Raw genomic sequence first — 23,920 nt, 5'->3', positions numbered from 1 at the left:
CATCATCCAAGTCATTAATGAAAATATTGTATAGTATTGCCAAAATTGACGCCTGCGGGACCCCCTAGAAACAACCTCACAGTCTGTCAGAGAACTACTGGTAGTTATGAGTATGGTCTTTCAACCAGTTGTGCACCCACCTTATAGGAGTTTCATCTAGACCACACTTCCCTAGTTTGCTTATGAAAAAAAGTCATGTGGTACTGTGTCAAAAGCTGCAGTGCTTCCCCCACACCCACTAGGCCAATAACCCTGTCCAATAAGGCAGTCAGGCTGGTTTGGCATGATTTGTTCTTGACAAATCCATGCTGGCTATTCCTTATAATCCTATTATCCTCTAGGTGCTTACAAACTGTTTAATAATTTAAATTTTGATTGTTTAATAATTTGTTCCTGAATCTTTCCAGGTATTGAAGTTAGGTGACAGGTCTATAATTCCCAAGGTCCTCTTTGTTCCACTTTTTAAAAAGACAGGCACTAGGTTTCCCCTTCTCCAGTCTTCTGGGGCCTCAACCGTCCTTTATGAATTCTCAAAGATAATTGCTAACGGTTCAGAGATTGCTTCAGCTAGTTCCTTAAGTAACTGAGGATGAATTTGATCAGGCCCTGCTGACCTGAATATATCTAACTGACCCAAATATTCTTGTACTTGTTCTTTTCCCTATTTCGGTTTGCGTTCCTTCCCCCTTGTTCTTGATATTATGTTGACTACCTTTTCAGTGAAAACTGAAGCAAAACTACCTCAGTCTTCTTGATGTCATCAGTTATCTCTTCCTGCCCACTAAGCAAAGGACCTATACTTTTCCTTTGTCTTTCTCTTGCTCCTAATGTAATTAAAGAATCTTTGTATTGCCTCTTACATCCCTTACTAGAAGCAACACATTTTGTGCCTTAGCCTTTCTACATGCTTATGCTATTCTTTTATACTACTTCTTAGTAATTTCTTCCAATGTTTCCACTTTTTGTAGGCTACTTTACTTAAACCTGTGTGTATTTCAGGATACGTCTAACGTGCTTAGCACAATTTTGATATTACATAAACTGTTAACTTATAAACATCAAATAAATGCAACACTTATTACCTTCCACGCTTTACCCAGCTAGGGACCAGTTGAACTAACCAAAGGAGATCATGGTGATGACTGGAAAGTTCACTAATTGTCAGACAGAGCTGAGGCATCTTAAAAAGGAAAAAGTTTTACTAAGAATGGATTATATTAAAATGGTCAGCTGTTACATGTATGAAAAGTGGTCAGAAAATCCACATATCTACAATCAAACCATTATCCCCTTCCTGGAGCCGTGCAGAAAGAAGGGAGAGTATGTCCTCAATGATATTTTTTGCATTGCATTTGTAGGTAGTCAGCCCATAGATATTCCAGGTTTATTAATTTACAGTAGGACAGTCAAGGTTTGTATGCCAAAAAACTTGCTTGCCAGCTACATTTAGGATAATGCTTTGCTTCATTCTTTCAAGCAGACATTCTAAATTTACAAGAACTCTGTTGAGTCAGATTCTTGTACAATTCAATATAGTGCTCGCTTACAAACAAGCCAGACAAGCACAATGGTAGAGAAACATTTACACTTACCCTTCTCCCCCACACAGTCAGTCACTTCCCCCATGATTACTCATCTTGCTTATGCTGAATTTTCCAATTGTGATTTTGTTATTTAAGTTAAAAAAATTTTTTTTTTTTTGCTAAGTCAAGAACGCAAGTCAGGATGACCACATGAACGTACTTCAGTACAGGCCGACGTTTAAATAAGAGCGGGTTTCCTTGGACCCAAGCTGTAATTTTGTATACCTAGCATTATAAAATCAGGTATGACGTTACCTGGGCATCCCAGTCTCTGATATTTTTCAGTAGGTTTAACAGCAGGCCCTGAAGATCGATCAACGGAATTTGCTGCAGTCGTTTTTCCAGGCTAATTTTAAACAGCAGTAACAGCAGCAGCAAAAGCTCCTTGTCCGCATACCCGTCCGGATACATAGTTGTACAAAAACCAAGAAACTTTTTGGGGAAAAAAACCCAAACATATTAAATTATGAGATTTTCAGTTAAATTACAACAGTAGAGTCCCATTTATCTGACCCCCTCCTTACTGGCTCTCTGCATTTACAGAACAACCAGGACTCCAGGGCCAGAAGCAGGTGATCTCGCCTGTGGCCACTAGATGGCGATGCAGCATTGCATTTTCCCATTCTTTGTCCAATCTGGCAAGGGGTCCCAACAAGACCAGATAAACAGGGCTCTGCCGTATTTTAAAATATATTCTAGGAGCTTAAATTTGCCAGCAGGCATATTAAATGTGTACTAACTGATGGGTTTCCCTTGCAACATCTCCTATCATACCAGGGGACTAAAAGGGAGTATTTTTTCATTTACAGTAGCACATTTTTCTTAAACTATTCACTCCCTCCTTTCTGTCATTCAGACAGGGTGTCTTTTCATCTGATTCCAATACAATATTCCCCAGAGAGGCTGGGAAAAGGTGCTGTAGCAGTGATCATCCCCCATGGAACAGACATTCTATATAAATATAGGGTGGTGAGTGGCTGACAAGCTTCCCAGCTAAACGAACAATACTTGAAAAATCTAAGATTTTGACTAGACGCTCTCAGGTATTACTGTATGGGTTAATCCCACTTTATTCTCTTCTGAAAATATATGTATTCCTTAACCTACATCCTGAAATACACATATTCTGGATTTCTCAAGAATGTTGCTCTAAATATTTCCTGTAAACAGTAATGCTATCATACAGTTACCGCTTTCCCTACACAAATGATATGTTATGACAAAGTATTTCCACAAGATATTTTTGAAGCCAGTTAAAAATTTTGTATTTAAATTTTAGAAACTTTTACTCAGAAGAGCTAGCTCAAAAACATGAGCTTGACTTTCTCTCAGGGTAGTATTACCCTCACAAGACATACCCAGTACTGCACTCAGACATAGATCTCCCTTAAAAAAAAAAACAGCACTTGAGAAATCTCACCTTGACCACGTTAATTAGGTTGGTTTCTGGCAGACAAGAAAAAGCGGGACCTGCAGAGGTTTCTCCACTTGTTTGTTTCCCCACTGTTATTTGCATTTCAGATCTAAGAGAAAACGTGTTAAACGACCTACACATTTTTTTTAAAAAAAAAAGATACTCCAAAGCCATTTTGATTCAATTTAAGAAAAATATTGCATGATTTCTTAGAAAGCGTTACAGGGAACAAGCTCTGGGTGTCTCTAAAGCGAGGGGTCTCAACCTTTTTCTTTCGGAAGCCCCCCCACCATGCTAGAAAAACTCCACAGCTCACCTGTGCCCCAGCAACTGGTTTTCTGCATATAAAAGCCAGAGCCGGCATTAGGGGGTAGCAAGCAGGGCAACTGCCTGGGGCCCCATGCCACAGGGGGCCTCACAAAGCTACATTGCTGAGGCTCAGCCTAGGTGGCAGGGGTCAGGGACCTGGGCTTCAGCCCCATGCAGTGGGGCTTCGGCTTTCTGCCCTGGGCCACAGCGAGTCTAATATTGGCCCTGTCTGGAGGCCCCCCTGAAACTTGCTCGAGGACCCCTAGGGGGACCCCAGGCCCCTGGTTGAGAACCACTGCTCTAAAGCACTCTTAATGGTTTGGCCCAATTTCCTAGGTTGTGCTTTTTATAAAACTCAGCAAAAAGTTAAAGCAGGAAGAGCCAAGGACCAATAAACCCTCTGGTTTGTTGAACATTTAACTGGCAGAAATTGTTATAATGGTATGTGTTCTATGTACTATATGGTTAACAGTCAGGCTGTGTACACTTAAAAATCCAGAGAGAGTGGACATGACAGAAGAAAACCAAGGAAGCAGCTCCTAGTCTACATTCCAGCGTGAGATAGGATATTTATTGTTTAGAGCAAAGAAAGCAAGAGCTAATTACTTACAAAATATCATCTTCACTAAAGGTGGGCTGTAGATGCTGTAGAGGAAATAAAGATCTAAAAGGTACTCCCATATTGATAAATATAGCCGATATATCAGACAGTGAGGGAATCCACGCTTTAGACTGTGCATCATTGATGGAAGCTACAAGTACAAAACAAGACACTGATGTTTAAAAAGTTAATTTTAGAGTTTGTTGCTTTTAAACGAACTGAATATGTGTAATGGCCATATATGTGATACAAGTGCTAAGCACTACTAACATGGAGGATCTTCTGTACATCGAAGTACAGGCCCGTTATCCACAAAGCCACCAGGATAATTTTGTAGCACTAAAGGTGTGGTGCTTGACACTGAAAGGCGATATTGGTTTTCTAGTTCAGAGCAGTTTATGTTTTAGGTGAGTTTTTGAAGTTGCTCCCCAACCCAGGGCATGATACGTAGGGTGAGGGTTACTTTCAGAGGACCAGATAAACTGCCAGTGGGGCTATTATCAGAATACCGGAAGGGTTATGCCTGCCTCTAAGAATGGACACAATTTCTAAACCAGAAAGCATTGTACAGGTATAATTTACTCTTGTTTGATGGCAGTTACCAAAAAGATGATGCTCAAAGCCTAGGGGATATTGGTTTATAGCATGCATTACTGTCTGACATACACATAGCAATTGTAGAAGATGCTCTCGAGCCTAGGGGTAGCTAAGTTAAGAAGGGAAGATAAAAATGAGATGCAAAATTTTTCAGACAAAAAGAATCAGGATTATAGCTCTGAACTGGGTCACGCTTTTATAAACTGGAACTTGATGCTGTTGCGAGGAATGCTGAAAACAGTGGAAACTGAAAGTGCCCCAAGCAGGATCAAACCCTACTCCTATGGAGTAACATTTGAGACAAAGATACACACGGTGATGTACAAGACAGAGGAGGACATGTTCCCTGTCCCGGAAGCTTACAATCTAAACAGACAACAGAAATCAAGGAGAAAATAAATAGGATGGTTCAGAGAAACTCAACCCATAGCAGCTTTTTAAAAGTTTATATGAAATGGGTGAGTAACTGCCTTTTTAATTAAAAGAATTAGCTGGTAGGCTTTAATCAGTAACGAGTTTTGAGGGATTTGAATGAACAAAAAAGCTGGAGAATATCTGGAGTGGTCAGACAGAAGTCCTTGAAACTGCAAATGAGAGAGGGAAGGATAAGCAGGAAATGAGAGCAGAGATGTAGGCAGGGGCAGATGCTTGAAGGCCATTTCCATACACGGGGCCCTCTGTTACCACTTCTGCTATTTATCCTGAAGGAAAACCATGCAGCGTTTGATATAACCAGATATAACCATCTGAAAAAAATCACACTGCCTTCTAGTTTTTAGTCTATGGACTGTTTGCCTATACCTCACAAAATAAAGGCTGAGGAAAAGACTTCTGGGAGGGAAAAAGTCAACATTTGATCTACTGGACAGATGTCTTCCTAGTTTTAGTGCTATTTGGGCAAGGATGGAAAGTAGTTGACCAGAGTAACCTTTGTATTGGGTGTATCACCCCTGCAGCTGTACAGTGAGATCATGACCAGCTGCATGGCTTGCATACAATCACTGAAAGACTAGCAGCTATGAAATGTGTGCCATATCACACAGCAAAGGGACCTAAACTCACAATCTGGATCTACAGTGGCAATGTAATGAAAGAGAACCAACGTATTCTCTGTTTTTCCTCTTTCTAGATTTGGGCCTAATGACCATTTTCCTCAGTCAATCACACTGTCTCGTTTAAAAGACTCACCATTTTTAATTGTTATCTCCATCAGCGTATCCAAAATCTGCACTGAAACATAGTAGTCTGAATGAACTGACATCATCTGTTGAAAGAAGCATTGCAAACTAAATTACGTATTAGGTACACTGCAGTTTTATTAATAAAATAACCTGAATCCTTGTTAAGAGAAGAAACACATTACAAAAAGATAAATGCCAAAGCCTCCTAAGCAAGGAACAATGTGAGGCATGATACCACAGGGTATTTGGGTTATTTGCAAAAAGAAAAGGAGTACTTGTGGCACCTTAGAGACTAACCAATTTATTTGAGCATAAGCTTTCGTGAGCTACAGCTCACTTCATCGGATGCATACTGTGGAAACTGCAGAAGATATTATATACACAGAGACCATGAAACAATACCTCCTCCCACCCCACCCTCCTGCTGGTAATGGCTTATCTAAAGTGATCACTCTCCTTACAATGGGGGGGGGGGGAGAGAGAGAAAGAGAGAGAGAAAGAGAGAGAGAAAGAGAGAGAGAGTGTGTGTTTGTTTTGTGGGGGGCGAGGGTGAGAAAACCTGGATTTGTGCTGGAAATGGCCCAACTTGATCATCACACTCATTGTAAGGAGAGTGATCACTTTAGATAAGCTATTACCAGCAGGAGAGTGGGGTGGGAGGAGGTATTGTTTCATGGTCTCTGTGTATATAATGTCTTCTGCAGTTTCCACAGTATGCATCCGATGAAGTGAGCTGTAGCTCACGAAAGCTTATGCTCAAATAAATTGGTTAGTCTAAGGTGCCACAAGTACTCCTTTTCTTTTTGCGAATACAGACTAACACGGCTGTTACTCTGAAACCTGATCTCTGAATCTTGACCTCTTCCCCTCAGAAACATTTGAGATGTAGCAAACAGTAAAGAAAAATTGGTAAGGAGGGAGAGCAGCATATCCTAAAACCAGCAGTACTGTATTAATCCATTTGGAGACCATCTTCCTGAATATTGTTGGAGAACTGGGGAGGAAGGTTTTTTAAAGATATAAAGACAACCCTAAAGAAGATTTCCTAAATGGTGGTTCACGTCTTTTCCTAAGGCCAATGTGGCAAGTGGGCTCCTGCCTTCTGGAATCAGTTTTTCGGAAGCTGCATATTCTCCAATGATTCAGAACTTGACCCACCTACTCATGCATGTTGAGGATTTTGGGCAAGATGAATAATTCCTTGTGATAAATGGAAGGATGTTTACCTTGATACTAAATGAACTACAGAGAACTGCTGTATGTAATATGCTGTAAAGCCAGTGCCTTCTAAGAGCAGAGACTTCAGACTCTTTCTGTGTAAGTCTTTGACACCAGGAAGCATGTCTTTATGGAGAGAAAGAACGGAGGGGACATCTACTTTCCAGTGACTTGATAGGTTGCAAGAGCTTATAACCCTACTCCAGGTTGGAAAACAGCTAACTTTTGGATAGACAAATTGCCCTAAAAACTTTGATATCAAAGTCTCTGAGCTACCTTATGACAAACCTGTGAACACTATTTGCTGTTGAGATGCAACTGTTCAACTCCAAGTCTAGGATGAGCTGCAAGTAATCCAGTGGAGATGGAATCTCTGGTTTCCAAGTTGATCTCCCCCCCCCGAAACCATTACTAGAACTGTCAATACTCCGTATAAGCTGAAAAAGGTAAAATGCCCACAAGAAAGCTAGGAGAGTACCTTGTTTAGCAACTGCTGCTGAACAGCCAAGCTACCCCGTTTAGGTAGTTGAGGCGGTTTCCAAGAACAGACTATGGGACGGGAGAGGCTGTCTGCAGAGAAGGAACTGTTACATCTCTTCATTTAACTAGTTGAGAACCATGTATTCTTGGGCAATTGGGGTGACCACTGATTGCTTCTTCAGTTTTGATCTTCTGAATCACTCATTTAGTAGTTGCGTGAGGGGCTGGAAAAAGAGTGGTGTCAGAGCTATTTATCAGAATCCCACATGCCTGAATCATGTAACCAGGAAAGTACCCTGGGGTGCTTCCTGTATGGCCCCTGGGGATGAAGCTCTGATGAGAATGTCAAGATGAATTCCTGGACTCCTTAAGTCTGGCTAGTGTCACTACTGACAACATCAGAGCATCCTGGGGGCAGAAGACAGACTAAAAAGTAATGCTTTTTGTGGTGATTTCTGCAACTGAGCAATAGAAGTTAAACAGGTCTGAGAGACATGCAGATAAGCTTCTGCCATAACCACCAGTGTCAATATGTTTGATGGAGAAATTTCTGCTATAACTGCAACTAGAGTCTCCATCTTGAACTTTGCCCTCATCTAGCTGTTCATTCTCCTGAGGTCCAAGACAGGTCAAACTCTTCATAATCTATTCTTTACTGTGGAGAATACAGACTACGGCCTTGAGCATCTTTTATCACGAAAGACAGGCTTTAAGACCCTTAACTATAGAAGTGAAAGGTCTCCTTCAGTCAGTTTAATTTTTCTCAGGGTCTAAAGAGGAAATGAAGGGTGTGGAGGAGCTCCAGAGAACATCTATACTGTACAGACTCCTGTACCCACATGTCTGAAGTCAACAGCATCCATATGATAGACAAGAGATATTCCACCCTTAGGCCTGTTTCAGGACAGAACCACCCCTGTTGAGGGTCTCTACAGAAGCCTGCTGGTGATAGGGGAAGCGTCACAAGGGAATGGAAAACCTGATTTGCTGTCCAGAGTCAGAGCCCCTTCCCCAGCATAAGATTCTATGGAATGGGAGCAGGTGTGGCAGAGCTCCCCAATCCTTCTGACTCCTGACAGAAAGAGCACCTACTGGTCTTCTACTTGCACTGTTTGGCCAGCTCTGCCTTGATTGGGGAGGGAAGAGGCGAAAAAAGGAGTTTGGTAGATGATCATACTAGACAGACTGGGTACAAGAAATTTGATCTCCTAAAAGGGATAACAGGGATGGGAAGATGGAAGAGAGAGCTTTCTGTTGTCCCCAAAATAAGATTTAAGACACTAGGATTCTAAAGAATAAGGCAGGATTACTGAAGTCCTATTCTGTTTGTAGTGCCAGGAAGGTGAAAAGACCGAAGTGGCATGGCCAAGCCCCAGAACCCCACAGTGTCTGAAATGTCTCTGGTGTTTGCAGGAAGAGAGGTGCAGCTGAAATATTTCAGATTGGAGGACAGATCAGGATCCAGAAAGACAGGGTGATTTATGTTTAAATTAGAAACTGATCTAATAGGTTCACAATCTTGGGTATTCTAACTGTATGACTGTATAACTATATGTCCCCAAATAAACTAATCATGAATATAATTGTACCTAGGAGAAGTGAAAAATAGCAGTGATCTTACCTGAAACAGCCACTTCAAAACTGGCATGGGGCACTGTGTACAACTGTAAGCACAACTGAGGAAACCCTGAGTTGTTAAAGAAAGCTGCTGTGTTACCTCTGATCTGTGAAAATAGTTAGAAAGAGAACAGAAATCAATTTGGTGACAAAATCGACATCTCCAAAACCATAAAAACAGTATTCCCCCCCCCAAGATCTCACTTAACGAGAATTCTGAGTTTATGAAACATCCATTACAAATATTCTTTTCACTATATTCCTGGTGGATACAAGTTGCAGGCCATGTCTATGCTACAGAATTAAGTCACCTTAAGTTTTGACAATGATCATAAGTTGCTTTAACATCGGTGGAGCACGTCCACGCAACGTTGTGTCAGCTGAGCACGTCCACAGTCATTGCTCTTGCATTGACAGAGAGTGTGTTGGATTAGGGGTAGCTATTCCACTGTACAACTCACCACCCTTTGTGACCCTCTGCTGCTGGGAGCTCTGGGAATGGATCATAGTGCATTATGGGGCTGTGCATGCCATCCTGTGATGCAAGTCTTTCCATCCCATCATTCCATGGGCTTCCTACCTCATTTCACACCATTTTTCAACAGCCCTAGTAAACTGTGTGCCCACTGCCGGTAATTGACAGTATGGATCCTCAGCTACCGATCACTGTGATGCTGAGCATACGAACACAAGGCAACTGGTCCGGCAGTTTTCCATGAGCTGCAGAACAGGGTGAACTGGTGTTCCCTGCTCTGCAGTCTGCTATGGAAACAAATAATTCAAGATTGCTGCTGCCATTCACAGAACAGCTTGCCAGGGTAGACCATCAGTACTGGGCTAAGGAAACAAGCACTAAGTGGTGGGAATCGCCTCGTGATGCATGTATGGGATGACAAGCAGTGGCTGCAGAACTTTCAGATGCGTAAAGCCACATTCTTAGAACCGTGTGCGAAGCTCACCCCAGACTGAGGTGCAAGGACACCAGAACGAGAGCTGCCCTCACTGTGGAAAAAAGGAGTGGTGATCACTGTGTGGAAGCTGGCAACTCCAGACTGCTAAAAGTCAGTCGCAAATCACTTTGGAGTTGGAAAGTCCACCCTGGGTGCTGCGGTGATGTAATGGCTAGGGCCATTAACTGCATCCAGCTATGAAGGACTGTGACTCAGTAACATCCAAGAAATAATAGATAGCTTTGCGGCAATGAGATTCCCTATCTGCGACGGGGTGATAGATGGAATGCATATCCCAATTTTGACCTCTGACCATCTTGAAACAGATTACATCAACCAAAAGGGTGACTTCTCCATGGTCTTGCAGGCACTGGTGCATCACCCAGGCTGTTTCACTGACTTCAGTGTGGCGTGGTCAGAGAAACTGCACGATGCATACATCTTTCGGAACACTGGAATGTATAGACAGCTGCATGCTGGGACTTTCTTCCCAGAAAATTCCAATGAGGGATGTGCAAATGCTCATAGTGATCCTTGGAGACTGTGCATACCCCTTAGCTCCCGTGGCTCATGAAGCCTTATACAAGAACCTAGCCAGCAGAAAGGAGCACTTCAATAACAGGCTCAGCAGGTGCCAAATGACTGCTGAATATGCCTTTGGCCGATTAAAAGATTGCTGGTGCTGTCTTTTTGGCTGGTTAGACCTCAATGAGGAAAATATTCCAATGGTCATTACAGCCAGCTGTATTCTCCATAATATTTGTGAATCAAAAGGGGAAAGTTTCTTCAGGGATGGGCCACTGATTCTGAGCAGCCAGCTGCCGATTCTGAGCAGCCAGATTCAAGAGCAATTAAAGGGGCGCAGCGGGAGGCTTTTCAAATCAGGGAGGCTTCGAAGGAGCATTTTGACAATGACTCCCAGTAATGTGTCAGTATGTGATGCATTTGGCCAAGTAATGTTGACATGCCACCATGAATTACCCCTGTAGTGCTTGCTTCTTGAGCATTAATTGCAAGGAGCAAATAGTCCTATCTATAGCCAATGTGTTTCAATGTTAGCACTGAGCAATGTATGTATTTCACAAATAAAGACATTTAATTTCAGAGTCTCAAGTCAAACAACAGGATCAAATGCAAACTTTTGGTCAAACAGGGGACACAACAAAGAAGAACAATCTCACAGTTAGGGCTCTCACAGCTGGGTATAACTCCAGCTTTCACTAGGAAACCAGTCCCCCAGCATAGCGTGCACATGGTACGACAAGGGACGAGGAACCTACAATGAATGTGGTGGGGGAATTTGGGGAGCGCATGGACCAGAATTCTGTAGCGGCTGGAGGAGGAGACAGGCACAGATTTGCTGTGATTGCAGGCTAATGAAGGACTTCAACATCTCTGTCTGGTCCTCGAGGACCTTAATTATCCGCTCCTGCCCATGTCCTTTCCTGGCTATCCAGCCTCAGTCTTTCATTGTCTCCCTCCATACTCTTTGTTTCGCTCTATGCTGTATCTGTTGACTGCAGCACCTCCCGAAACATATCCTCCTTTCTCCTCCTGAGTCACTGTCTTATCTGATGGAGGTGCTCTGCTGGTGCGAAGGAGTGTGTTTCTCAAGGGCACATCTGTAGACGAAGGCAAAGAAACAATGAATAGAGACAATATTGTGAGTGCACTCACAGCTGAGACTATCAAAAGTTACACACACCTCTTTCTCACTGTCTCTTGGCTAGCACACAGGTCGCCGTGAGTCCCAATCATGGTGAGTTTGGGGGGAGGAGGGGGGACAGAGGGGACAAAGGGTGTTTTGCGAAGGGGGTTACTATAAGTGGCTTGGGAACCTACTCTGAATATTGGTACATTTTTCCACAGGCTGGGGTAATTGAACCCAATATCTCACTCCTAAGGGTAACCCAGGATGCAAGGGGGCATCTGCTGCATGCAGGTGGCTTCAGACTAGCTCCATAGGCTGCTTGCTTGCATACTGCTCTGGTCCCTGCAAAAATAATTGCTGCGTGGAGCAGCAAAGTTTCCTACAGATGGGGGAGAAACAGAGCAACTCTCCCAAGGAACCTTCAGCAGAGGATTGCAGAATATCTTCAGGAAAGTTTCCTAGAGATCACTATGGAGGATTCCAAAGAGACATCCCTGTGTACACTAACAAACTTTTCTGCCGTGGCCCCACTGCATAGATGGACAGGCTCTGTTAATTTCTGTCCCTTACCCCATCCTCCAACCTATAGCAAAGTACATGAGAGCTCAATCTCTTTTCACCATGCAGTATGAAAGCAAAATGAGCACTTACCGGAGCTCCCCTCTCCTGCACATCAGAGCAGGACTGCAGGGACTGGCTAGACCCTTCCAGAGTGGAAAAGAGGTCCTGACTAGCCATGGCACTGGACAACTCTGCCATGTGCTGCACAGCATCCTCCAGCTCCACCTCCTCGTCCACCACTTCCTCATCAGGGCTGAGTCAGCAGTCTCCATTCGCCCCAAAGTATCCACGGGACTCTTGGTGGTGGAGGTGGGGTCGTCGCCGAGGATAGCGTTCAGCTCCTTTTAGAAGTGGCATGCCTTCGGTGCTGAACCAGAGCGACGGTTGGCCTCCCTTGCCTTCTGGTACACCTGCTTCAGCCGCTTTATTTTATCATGACATTGCTGCGTGTCCCTGTCGTGCCCCTCTCCTGCATGTCACTGGCAATCAGCCCATAGGTATTGAAATTCCTATGGCTGGTGCGAAGCTGTGATTGCACAGCCTCCTCTCCCCATATAGTCAGCAGATCTAACAGCTTCTCTGGGCTCTATGCAGGAGCGCGTCTGCTGCATAAAGCCAGCATGGTCAGCCGGGATGATGCCGTGTGAACTGCGCACACCGAGCAAATGAGGAATTTCAAAAATTCCTGGGCCTTTAAACGGGGGAGGGGTGCATACCTGTGTACCTTCAAACTGGTGACCAGAGCAGTCATGAGGGGCATTGTGAAACACCTCCTGGAGGCAAATTAGGAGACATAATCAAGTGAGCTGTCTATACTAACACTGCATTGCTTTAACTACATCGCAATAAATTCTATGCCGCTCCTCGAGGTGGTTTTATTGTGTCAGCATAGCAGGAGAATTACATCAGCAGGAGAAGCATTTCAATGTGTATACCTCTACTGTTTTGCTGACTTTTGTCGACAAAACTGTAGTTTAGACAAGGCCTTAGTCTACTACAGTGGCTGTACCTTATTCATAATAAAACTTTTCAAACTCAGGTGACTAATTTTAAAGCAATTAGTCCTCTCTCAACTGTCATAATATACATTGAAAATTTTAAGATTAAGAAAGAATAATTCGCTTTCAAATATTCACTGGTCTTCATTAAAAGGCATAATTGTTTTAAAGATATGTACTTTTTAAACAGTGTACTAGCTCTACTAATGAAAAAACAAATTCTAAGACTAATTTGGATTATATTTTTATAACCAAATATATGCACTGCTAAGATGGATCAAACCAGTGGCCCCCGCTAGTCCAGTACCCTGCCTCTGAAAATAGGGGCTACCAGTTTCTTTAGTGGAAAAACAGAAGAAACTTTATAGTGAACACTTGTGAAATAAGCCCACGGATGAAGTGTCTTCCTAATTAGATACTGGCTTATACCTTGAAGCATGTGTGTTTTTACCCCTTCTAAGCAACCGTCTCATATAACCATGTATGTTTTTATCATCAGTGTCTAATTTGCTGAATCACTGGCCTCAATTATAGCAACTTCTGGTAAGAGTTCACAGGTTAATTAGGCATAGTAGTATTTCCTTTTATCAGTTTTATACCTGTGGAATTACAATCTTATTGAATCTTTTGTTCCTATATTACGAGAAAGGATAACTAAGAGCATCTAGTTTTCCTTCTATGTCCAAATCATCATTTTGTATACCTCTATCATATACACATATATCCCTTCTCTAAAGTGAAAGGGATAATCACCTCAGTCTCTATTCTGGGAATGGTTTAATAAAATTTAAAAAAAAAACAGAAAAAATTGAAAACTACTTGCATTCCAATATTTTCCTGCAGTATTTAAAAGCCAAACACCGTAGCATCATAAAACAAGAGATTCTGGAGGTGAAACTGACTAACTTAAAAAAAGAATTTAAAAAAGCAGCACAGTCTAATTTCCTGCCCAAGCTCAGCAAAATGCAAAAGGAAAATTAAAAACTGAATAGTGAAACATTCGAAATTTAAAACTGAGTTTTGATCTTTATGAAACTATCAAAGGGGTATAGTGTCAGCTGTTGCTTTTGTGATGTGTATGAAGCCATTTAAAGTACAAGGAAATTTTGCTCTTGTGGGTTACACAGGCATACAAAGGATCTTAGTTCTATGATTAAGCCTTGATAAGGGGGATAGGGATGCCACAGATTGTAACTTTTTTTTAGGTCCCTATTAATTTTATCCTCTGATGATAGGTGAAGAGAAACACTTCTGTTTGTTTCCCCAAAAGGGAATGAAGAGAAGATGCTGGACCCTTGGTTTCCCTCCCCTTCCTCTGGAAAGCAGTATGGACCGATGGATAGGGAACTGGATTATGAGTCAGAAAAATTGGGTTCTTTTTGCAGCTGGTGTGTTATGTGACCTAAGACAAGCCACTTCACCTCTTTTCACATTCAGTTAGGGCCTCTAAACGCTAATGTAAAACAGATAAGGAATTAAGTGCCACCTCCCTGTAAGGGAAAGAAGATGGAAGGAGTTTGCCATGACTTACCGTTACTTCCAAATTTTCTCATGACAAGACAGCCGTATGCTTAAATTGGTTCTAGGGGTTTTGTCATGAGACTCAACTAGTTCTTCTGATGGGCTGCGTGATTAGATACACGAAGGATTCTAGGCTTCACGTCACCCCAGAACATAATGATTAAGCTGTAAAAACTTTTGTTTGAATCCTCCTTAGCATGGCAACCTTTCTACAAATGAGTGCAACAAGTACTACAGCTCACAGTCCATTTTAGGAGACCCGATCTTCTGGGTCTTGCCATACCCAAGCAGCTAACTTTCTTCATTCATTATACTGTATTTTTCAGGTCTGCCTTAGCAAACTGTCAAGCTTGTGAAGGATTCCATGGGCCAAGGATTCCAAGAGCCAACAGAAACAGGGGGAAGCACTCTATCCTGAATCCTTCTTCATCCATGTTAATGAAAAATGGAGGTGGGTTGTTCAGTGAGCCTGGAGGTGGCATGACTGGGTTTATAAACCGCTCACTGGACAGGCAGGGTTAAGGAGCACCTCTGGGCTCAGGAGGCCCTGTACCTGCCTGTGTCCAGCATTCTTGGGTTGGAGGCGAGATTGAAAAGGCAGCCAAACAGCATAGTTGGGGGTGGCAGGACAGGGAGAAGGATATGCTCTAGGAGCTCCAGGGAAGGAGGTGACCCAATACCGCACCAAGTCAACCCTGGATCGGAACCCAGTGAAGTGGGAGGACCTGGGGTTCCCTACCCTACGTGAGAACTGCACCACGATTGGGCTGCCACTCGGGAACTGTGCCCACAAGGTAGAGCTGCCACCTGGAGCCCTAACCACTAGGCAGGAGACCCAGGTTCCCACCTACAGGGGGAAACAGCAAAGCCTCCTTTCATGCAGTGGCATAATTGTTTTGTAAAGCCCCCTAGGAAAACCTGAGTTCCAGATAAAGGGGTCAGCACTGGTTTTCAAGGTAAAGCAGAACTCACTTCCATCCAAAGGCTTTTTTTTTTAAACTCTTCAGAAAAATCTAGACAGTATGACAGCCTTGCAAATAAAGGGCAACAACATGGGGGGGGGGGGGGGGGGGAGAAGAAGAAGAGGGGGAAAAAAAATATCCTCACCTAAGAAGGAGTTTTTCTATAGGATTTTGAGGGATGAAACCAGAATTCCTCAAATCAAGGTTTTGTTGATTGAAGATTTTCCCAGAGTTTGAGAAGTGAAATATTTCTTCTCCAGGATGAGAATCAGGAATGGCATCAGATACTACTGAAAACCTCTTTATAAATGCCCTGTAATACACACAATTGTTCTTGTGAACTTAGATAATTGGTACTACCTGTCTGAGACAGTTTTATCCTTGGCTGATGAACATTTCAGCCTTAAACTGAAAAGCCTCTTTAGCCTAGATTCAATACAGTTATTGCCAAGTAATTATGTAGGACCCTGAAGATAAAGTAGGCGCTTGCATTTTAAAAAAACAAAGAGGTAACAGGGATAGGTTACAGGAGCCACATAAATCAGGAGTTCTCAAACTTTTTCTTTCCAAGTCCCCCCCAACTTGCTATAAAAACTCCACAGCCCACCTGTGCCACAACAACTGTTTTTTGCATATAAAAGGCAGGGCCAGCGTTAGCGGGTAGCAAGCAGGGCAATTATCCAAGGCCCCACGCCACAAGGGGCCCCACAAAGCGAAGTTGCTGAGGCTTTGGCTTTAGCCCCAGATGTCGGGGCTCAGAGCCCAGGGCTTTGCCTTTCTGTCCTGGGCCCCAGTGAGTCTAATGTCGGCCCTGCTTGGTGGACCTCCTGAAACCTGCTCAGACCCCTCCGGGGGGCTCAGACCCCTGGTTGAGAACCACTGACATAAACATTACACTGAGTATGCATGCCCATGTGGGAGAATAAAGAAACTAAACAACAGATTTAGGTGATATTAAAGAGGAAAAACCTGTGTTCTTCTGACAGATCTCTATCTTCATCAGAGTTTTCTTGCTCTTCGTCTCCAGTTGAAGAATTTAGTCCAATTTCCTGCATGTCTTCTTGTAGTTGCTTCTCTAGTTCATCTATCCTGCAGTGGAGGCAAGAGCAGAACACCCTATTATTGCTAGTCCATTTTTACAACGAACGGAAGTACGATTAGCGTTCAGATCTCTGATTTCAGCATCACATGAAGCACATTATAAGGTGATAAAACTGGCTGAATGTACTCTTCTGAGTATATCAGTTTAAAACAAAAATTTGATGAAGACTACTATAGCTGTATGATCCTACTTGTAAATAATATCAAGAAATTATTAACAACAGGTAAAAGATCAACGGGAAGAATACTCTTTTTCTATTACTTTAAACAGCTTTTGAATTTACTTCTAAGATCAAGTTCGTTACTAGCTAGATTGTCAATAGCACCCCCTCCCATCATCACAAACTGGCATCAATACACATTCCAGCCTATGGCTTTTGCCTTAAGGACATCTTGGAAGGATGCTAATTGATTGCACCCACCAAACTGTGGCTGTTCTGATCCTAGTATGCAGCAAGAACGACGTTAGTGTCTGATAGGCCTACCTCTATAACAGCAACCAACTCAGAAGAAGCGACAGTAAAAAGTCTATGTAAGTATGTACCTGCCTAGCAGCTGTTTGGTGACCTACAATAAGGGAGACGATAGGAACTGGAATGAGACTAAGGACAGGTATACACATCACAAAAGCCACAACTAACACTATGTCCTTTTACTGACAGTCTCATTAACACACATTCAGATGGTCCCTCTAGGTACAGATTGAGGCACACTGGCAGCAGTAGCCAAATCTTAACTTGCTACGGCTCATGCTGTGCCAGTTCTGGGAGGAATAAAGAACCTATGATTCCACAAGCAAGTTTAGCATTTTTCACAAGTATCATTAGTATTATTTACCTTAAAACAACAAACATGCTAACCTTTTGGATTCTTCCTTCTCCTTCAAGAGATGCTCTAGGCTGTTCACATAAGACACTTGACTCACAACAGGCATCTTCGAAAGCTGTAATGAAGTAGTATGAATTTTTTTTTTTATAATGGGGAAAACAGTCTTCTTAAGAGGATTCACGGCTAGACAAAAGGCAGCATTCATAATAATAATTTAATCCATCTGCTCAAGAAGATATATTATATGAATTTGCACTTAGAAACATACAGGAGATCCTGAAAAATAAAATCTAAGCCAAAGAGCCCCATTTGACAGATTACACAACCAATTGCAAAGAGCAGAAACATTTTCTCTCAGACAGCACTGACCAGCAGATGAAACATTGGTCTTACCATCTCAGATCTTAGTTCTGTTTTCAGCTCTATTACAAGCTTCCTATGAGGCACTGGGCAAAAAAATCACAACCTCTCTAAGCCTCATTTAACCGATACGTAAAATGGGTGTCAGATACTGCAGTGAAAAGCATCATATAAAAGTTACGCAAACACGCTTGCTAACTTCTTAAGGAAGCGATGCCAGGTTTTACCAAATAAGGGCTGAAGAGAATTAAGGCTAGGCAATAGAATAGAGGAGTCTAAAACACTGGGCACAGGGTTCAGAGCTAGGTGGGGCTAGCAATCACAGAAGCTCAAAGGAACATTTTGGTGGGGAATGAAGAAGCGCTTTTACCAGATCCTGCATTTGATTAACATTTAGAAATTCGACCCCGAGATAGCTTTAGCACAATTCAGGAGCTTTTTTTTAATTTCTGATTTTTGTTCTATATTGTTGTGTGCACACCCTTTAAAAAATAAATAAATAAAACATGAGACTATCCCACAAAAGATATGGTCATGACAATTCTTGAGTAACATACTATTTATCTGTAGTGTCCGTTTAATTCCACAGACACATAACTAGGTAAGATGTTTGCAGTAAATGTATGTGACCAAACATCTGATCTAGTATGTGCCTCTAATTAATGGTCATTACATGTGTGTATAATATTTGTGTTTTTTCAGGAAACAAGGCAAACAGCACACACACATAGACCCCACTATTTCAAGCGTTAGAAACAGAATAAATTTTTATGTAGTCATGATATTTGTAAGACAACTTTGACTAACGTTTTAAAAAAATCAGCTGTTTTCAAGGTAATTAGCCTTCTGTTAGGAGCACTACATTAGGAAAGTCTTATGCTAGAAGTGCTTAAAGTTAACCCTCCTTTATATTTTATTATAAAAATTTAAATTAGAAAAAAAAGCAGCTTTTTTTCCAGGTTGTGCTACTGAACAAATAATTTGTAAAGTGCTAACCTTAAGTTATCCCCATAATACTCATGTAAATTGTAAGATGTGGTTCATCCTAATGGACAGACCGAGGAAAAAAGGAGAAGTGATGGCAGGATAAGTCCTAGCACCTCTTGCAAGTTCCCAAGTATTCTCAGCTTCCTTGAAATTCAGGCTCCCTCAATAGGATGGTCTGATACACTTCAAAGAACACTTCATGCTCACAGGTCAACCTCCTGAGCCTTCACAGCTCACTAACTACCTAGGTTCCCGCTAAGCTGCGTGGTCGCACAGCAGCCTATTAAGCACCGCGCAGGGCTGTGGTGGGGAGAGATGACTCTTCCCCAGTCCCAGACCTGCCGCAGCCCAGGGTGGGGGTGGGAAGAGGTGCCTCTCCCACCCACCCAGGTGCTGCTGCGGGTAGGGCGAGCTGTGGGGAGTTCTCTCTCCCCACTGTAGCGCAGGGCAGCCTGCACCCCAAAGCCCTCATCCCCAGCCCCATCCCAGAGTCCACACCCCCAGCCAGAGTTCTCACCCCTTGCACTCCAACCCTCTGCTCCAGCCCTGAGTCCCCTCCCACACTCCAAACCCCTCGGCCCCACTCCCGCCGCATGAATTTTGTTATGTGCGCCAATATGGCACACATCACCTCCATACTGGTGCACATAACAAAATTCATTCCGCACATGCGTGGAAAAAAATTAGAGTGAACACTGCTAACTACTTTTAAATTCATCAAGGTGGATGAACTTCTAGAGACTGGGGAACAGCTTACTCAGCAGCCAGCCCAACAAATATTGAACTCCCAGAAGAAATGAAGCAGACCAAGGAAGGATCTTGCCACATTCAGGACAGTATGGAAATGTAAAGCCTATTTCTGTTTTAACAGGAAGAGTAAGTGGAAAACAAAGTTCCTGAAACCACTAATATGCTCAAGTGGAAGAGGCCAAAGGAACTTATTTACTTTATGTAATCACTGCAAATGCTCAGATAGCATAGGTATGAGTGTGGTATAATACACGATGAAAGGATGCTCACCATGTTATAGGATCAGAACTGACTACCCAGTTTTACAGCCAATTACACAAGACTTTACAAGAGAGATTCTTCTTACATAGGAAACACTGAAGTGTCAGAAGAAAAACACCTATAAATTTGACTCAGATGAAAAAAATTTTAGCCACTTACAGGACGTTTGGGTGATGGAGTCAAGGTGTCCTGTGAAAGATCCTCAAGACAAGCTCCCTCTGGAGTTCCAGCACATGATTTTGAAGTTGAGGACAGGATATCTTGCAGTGGCAAGAGCATTTCTTCTTCATCGCTGTCCAGATTACAGTCAAAACTCTCATCTTCACTATCAGAACTGATGCTTAATTTTCTATTCAACACAGAAGTTGTTATGGTGGAGCTTTCAATGTTCAACTCATTTGAAATCTGTGAAGAACTAGTGCTATTAGCTGAGCAACCATCTTCAAAATACAGTGAACGTGCAACAACTTTGCCAATCTTTACTGAAAATACAGGCTTCTCAAAAATTTCCACTGAAGGCAAGTTAGAATCATCTTCTGAAGTCTTTACACTGTTCTCTTTTGATTTAGTAAAGTTCTTGTGAGAATCTGAGGGAAGCTGTACATTATCATCTTTACAAAGGATAGGTTCAGTCTGTCTCACTCTGTCTTGCTCTTTCTTAGTTTCCAATACCTGAGATGAACTAGCACTTTCAATGTGGGAAGAAGAATGTAGGCATTTCATTTCTTCTGTGCACACTGTGTTTGACTGAGTTTTAGTTAATTCATGGATATAAGTCTTTACAGTAGCTTTTTCCTGAGAAAAAGATGTTGACTTTTCTAAGAGGAAATGTGAGCGGGTTGCTTGCAACTGATTTTCTTTGGTATCTGCAACATGGATTTGGTCATTTTTATTAGCACAGTGTCCAGAATTTAAAGGTGATAAACCCACATATGAGGAATTACCTTTTTCCTTTTTGTGGCTTATGTCAAAATATTCCTCTGAAAGAGACAAGTCTTCTCTATGTGACATAGCAGCATCCTTTAGTTGCAGAACACCATTACCTGGAGACTCTAGTACAATGTGTTTAATGAATTCAGACTTTCTACTTTGGCATTTTTCAGACGACCTGCTGAAATGAGGTTCATTCAAACTTTGTACCACAGGTTTTCCTGAACTTTTCAAATCCATATTCATAGATATTCTTTTTTTTTTCCCAGGAAAGTCTTTTTGTTTGGACAGTCCCGAAGAAATTTTTGAGTTAAGGCGGAATGACTGGTTTTTCCATATATTAACAGCCTTTTCAGATGACCATCTTGATAGAAGTGGGGAAGAAACTTCAGGTTTTGAAACCTGCTTTGATTGAGATGAATCATCTGTGGAAAAAGTTTGAAAAAAGTTTCATATTTTGTAAAAATTTCAGTGTCTCTCTTGAAACTGTGTCACAACATTCCTCTTTTATAAAGTAGTAAGACAACTGTTAGTTCCTCATTAATGACATAACTGACAAAATGTTTGAGCACAAACAGCAACTCTCTCACTTAGCCCACAGTATTCAGGCTAAGATCAGTTATCTTTAGTTGAGATTATACATGTGCATTACTACTTGTAACTAATTTGGCAATGAAATAAGAACAGTTTCTTTTAAGAAAGGAGCTCAATATCATATTGGGGCACATGCTCCATATGCTAGAATTAAAATATGTTGGACTGATAGTAGCCCAGACTAAGGGAAGAGGGATCATGTCTGAGAACAGAGGAAAGTTTCCGTTAAGTCTGAAGTAATTTATTTCAAATACATTTATTTATACCTGGGCTTCTGAAAACTGATTTTGAAAACAGAATTAAAAGTATCACAGTAACTAACATACTTATCAGATCCCATTCCCTTTTGGATTCTTTTAAAATATAGGTACTGATCTTCTGGGTGGTGGTCCAATTCCAAATTTCTAATTAGGCATTGTCACCTCTGGCAGCCTGGTCGGAGGGGTGGGGGGTAAAAAATGCTACCGTATATAAAGCTATTGGTTGGTAAATCCATCCAACTTAAAGAGAGACCCAAGGATGCCTTCTTCTAAAGCTAAATTTGATACCTGAGACACAGAGCTGGGCAAAAGCACTGTTATTCTGAAAACTGGTGCACTAACATGCACTGTTTATTTTGCTATATTTTGATATTTAAGTAAACAGAATCAATATCTCACATTGTCAACTATGCATTAATTTTGTGATGTTCGCTTTTTAGGTAAGTATGAATCTGTCCTTTTTTAAAAAAAAAAAAAACAGATTAAGCAAAGTGACCTATGCACAAAGTGAATGAAATTCTGCTCTTATTTATTCTAATTAAGGCTATGCTTTAGTCATGGGTATTTTTAGTAAAAAAGTCATGGACAGGTCATGGGCAGTAAACAAAAAGTCCATGACTTTTACCATATACCCCTAACTAAAACTTGGGTGGGGGGTCGTGGGTGCTCAATGGGGAGGGTGCTGTCTGGAATCCTGCTGGTGCTGGGGTTTTTTGTGGGGCGGGCAGGGGCTCCCTACCTAGTTCCGTGTGTCCCCTGCAGCTCCTAGGCGGCGGAGGGGTCAGAGGGCTCCGCGCGCTGCTCCCGGTCCCGCCAGAAGCGCCGGCTGCGTAGCTCCCATTGGCCAGGAACCACAGCCAATGGGAGCTGCGGGGGCAGGGCCTGAGGGCACAGGCAGCACACAGAGCCCCATGGCCCCTCCTCTACCTAGGAGGTGCAGGGCCATGCCAGTGAGAGCCAGGGAGCCCTCCACCCCAGGATAAGTGTCCCCCACACCACCCAAACCCCTGCCCCTAGCCCTGAGCCCCCTCCCACACACCCAAACTGTAGCACAGGCTGCAGAAGTCACGTAGGTCACGGAATCCATGACTTCCGTGACAGACTCGCAGCTTTAATTCTAATGTAAACTCAAAATAATTCCATTGAAATCAATGGAATTACTTTAGGATTTACTCATTTGGTTTAATCTTTTTTTTTAATTCAGTTTATGCAACATCTATATACTGAATAGTACAAAATTATGGTTTAAAAGGAAAGCAATATATTAAAAGTACAGCTGTCAAGTGATTTAAAAAATTAAACGCACTGTTAAACTAATAGAATACTGTCTATTTAAATATTTTTGGATGTTTTCTACATTTTCAAACATATTGATTTCAATTACAGCACAGAATACAAAGTGTACAGTGCTCACTTTATATTTATTTTGACAAATATTTGCACTGTAAAAAACAAAAGAAATAGTATATTTCATTTCACCTAATACATCTCTTTATAATGCAAGTTGAACTTACAAATGCACAAAAAAAATAACTGCATTGAAAAACAATGTAAAAACTTGAGGACCTACAAGTCCACTCAGTCCTACTTCTTGTTCAGCCAATTCCTAAGACAAACAAGTTTGTTTACATTTACAGGAGATACTGCTGACAGCTTCTTATTTACGTCACCTGAAAGTGAGAAAAGGTGTTCACATGGTACTTTTGTAGACGGCATTGCAAGGTATTTACATGCCAGATATGCTAAACATTCATATGCCCCTTCGTGCTTTGGCCACCATTCCAGAGGACATGCTTCCATGTTGATGATGCTCGTTAAAAAAACGTGTTAATTACATTTGTGACTGAACTCCTTGGGGGAGAATTGTATGTCTCCGGTTCTGTTTTACCTGCGTTCTGCCATATATTTCATGTTATAGCAGTCTCGGGTGATGACCCAGCACGTGTTCATTTTAAGAACACTTTCACAGCAGATCTGACAAAACGCAAAGAAGGTACCAATGTGACATTTCTAAGGATAGATACAGCCGCCGACCCAAGGTATAAGAATCTGAAGTGCCCTCCAAAATCTGAGAGGAGCGAGGTGTAGAGAATCCTTTCAGATGTCTTAAAAGAGCAACACTCCAATGCAGAAACTACAGAACCCAAACCACCAAAAAAGAAAATCAACCTTCTGCTGGTGGTATCTGACTCAGATAATAAAAATG

The 23,920-nt window shown here is 42.1% G+C and overlaps 1 protein-coding gene across 3 annotated transcripts in view; it reads right to left on the bottom strand.

Moving 5' to 3' along the window:
* The window catches only part of SLF2 (SMC5/6 complex localization factor 2), a 59,912-nt gene that overhangs the window by 19,953 nt on the left and 16,039 nt on the right, over window positions 1-23,920 (bottom strand). For all 3 annotated transcript variants that reach the window (XM_073354516.1, XM_073354517.1, XM_073354518.1), the window contains exons 5-14: window positions 20,090-21,285; window positions 17,605-17,687; window positions 16,613-16,732; window positions 15,789-15,956; window positions 9,005-9,107; window positions 5,693-5,768; window positions 3,917-4,058; window positions 3,004-3,106; window positions 1,839-2,015; window positions 1,083-1,180 (exon numbers count right to left, since the gene is read on the bottom strand). In XM_073354516.1, coding sequence (XP_073210617.1) covers window positions 1,083-1,180; window positions 1,839-2,015; window positions 3,004-3,106; window positions 3,917-4,058; window positions 5,693-5,768; window positions 9,005-9,107; window positions 15,789-15,956; window positions 16,613-16,732; window positions 17,605-17,687; window positions 20,090-21,285 — 2,266 coding nt within the window. The remainder of the gene's footprint in view (window positions 1-1,082; window positions 1,181-1,838; window positions 2,016-3,003; window positions 3,107-3,916; window positions 4,059-5,692; window positions 5,769-9,004; window positions 9,108-15,788; window positions 15,957-16,612; window positions 16,733-17,604; window positions 17,688-20,089; window positions 21,286-23,920) is intronic.

Source organism: Lepidochelys kempii, chromosome 7 (genome assembly GCF_965140285.1).
Source record: "Lepidochelys kempii isolate rLepKem1 chromosome 7, rLepKem1.hap1, whole genome shotgun sequence".
Taxonomy (NCBI): domain Eukaryota; kingdom Metazoa; phylum Chordata; order Testudines; family Cheloniidae; genus Lepidochelys; species Lepidochelys kempii.
Note: the sequence above shows the minus strand (reverse complement) of the source record. Positions and strands in the feature narration are given on the sequence as shown.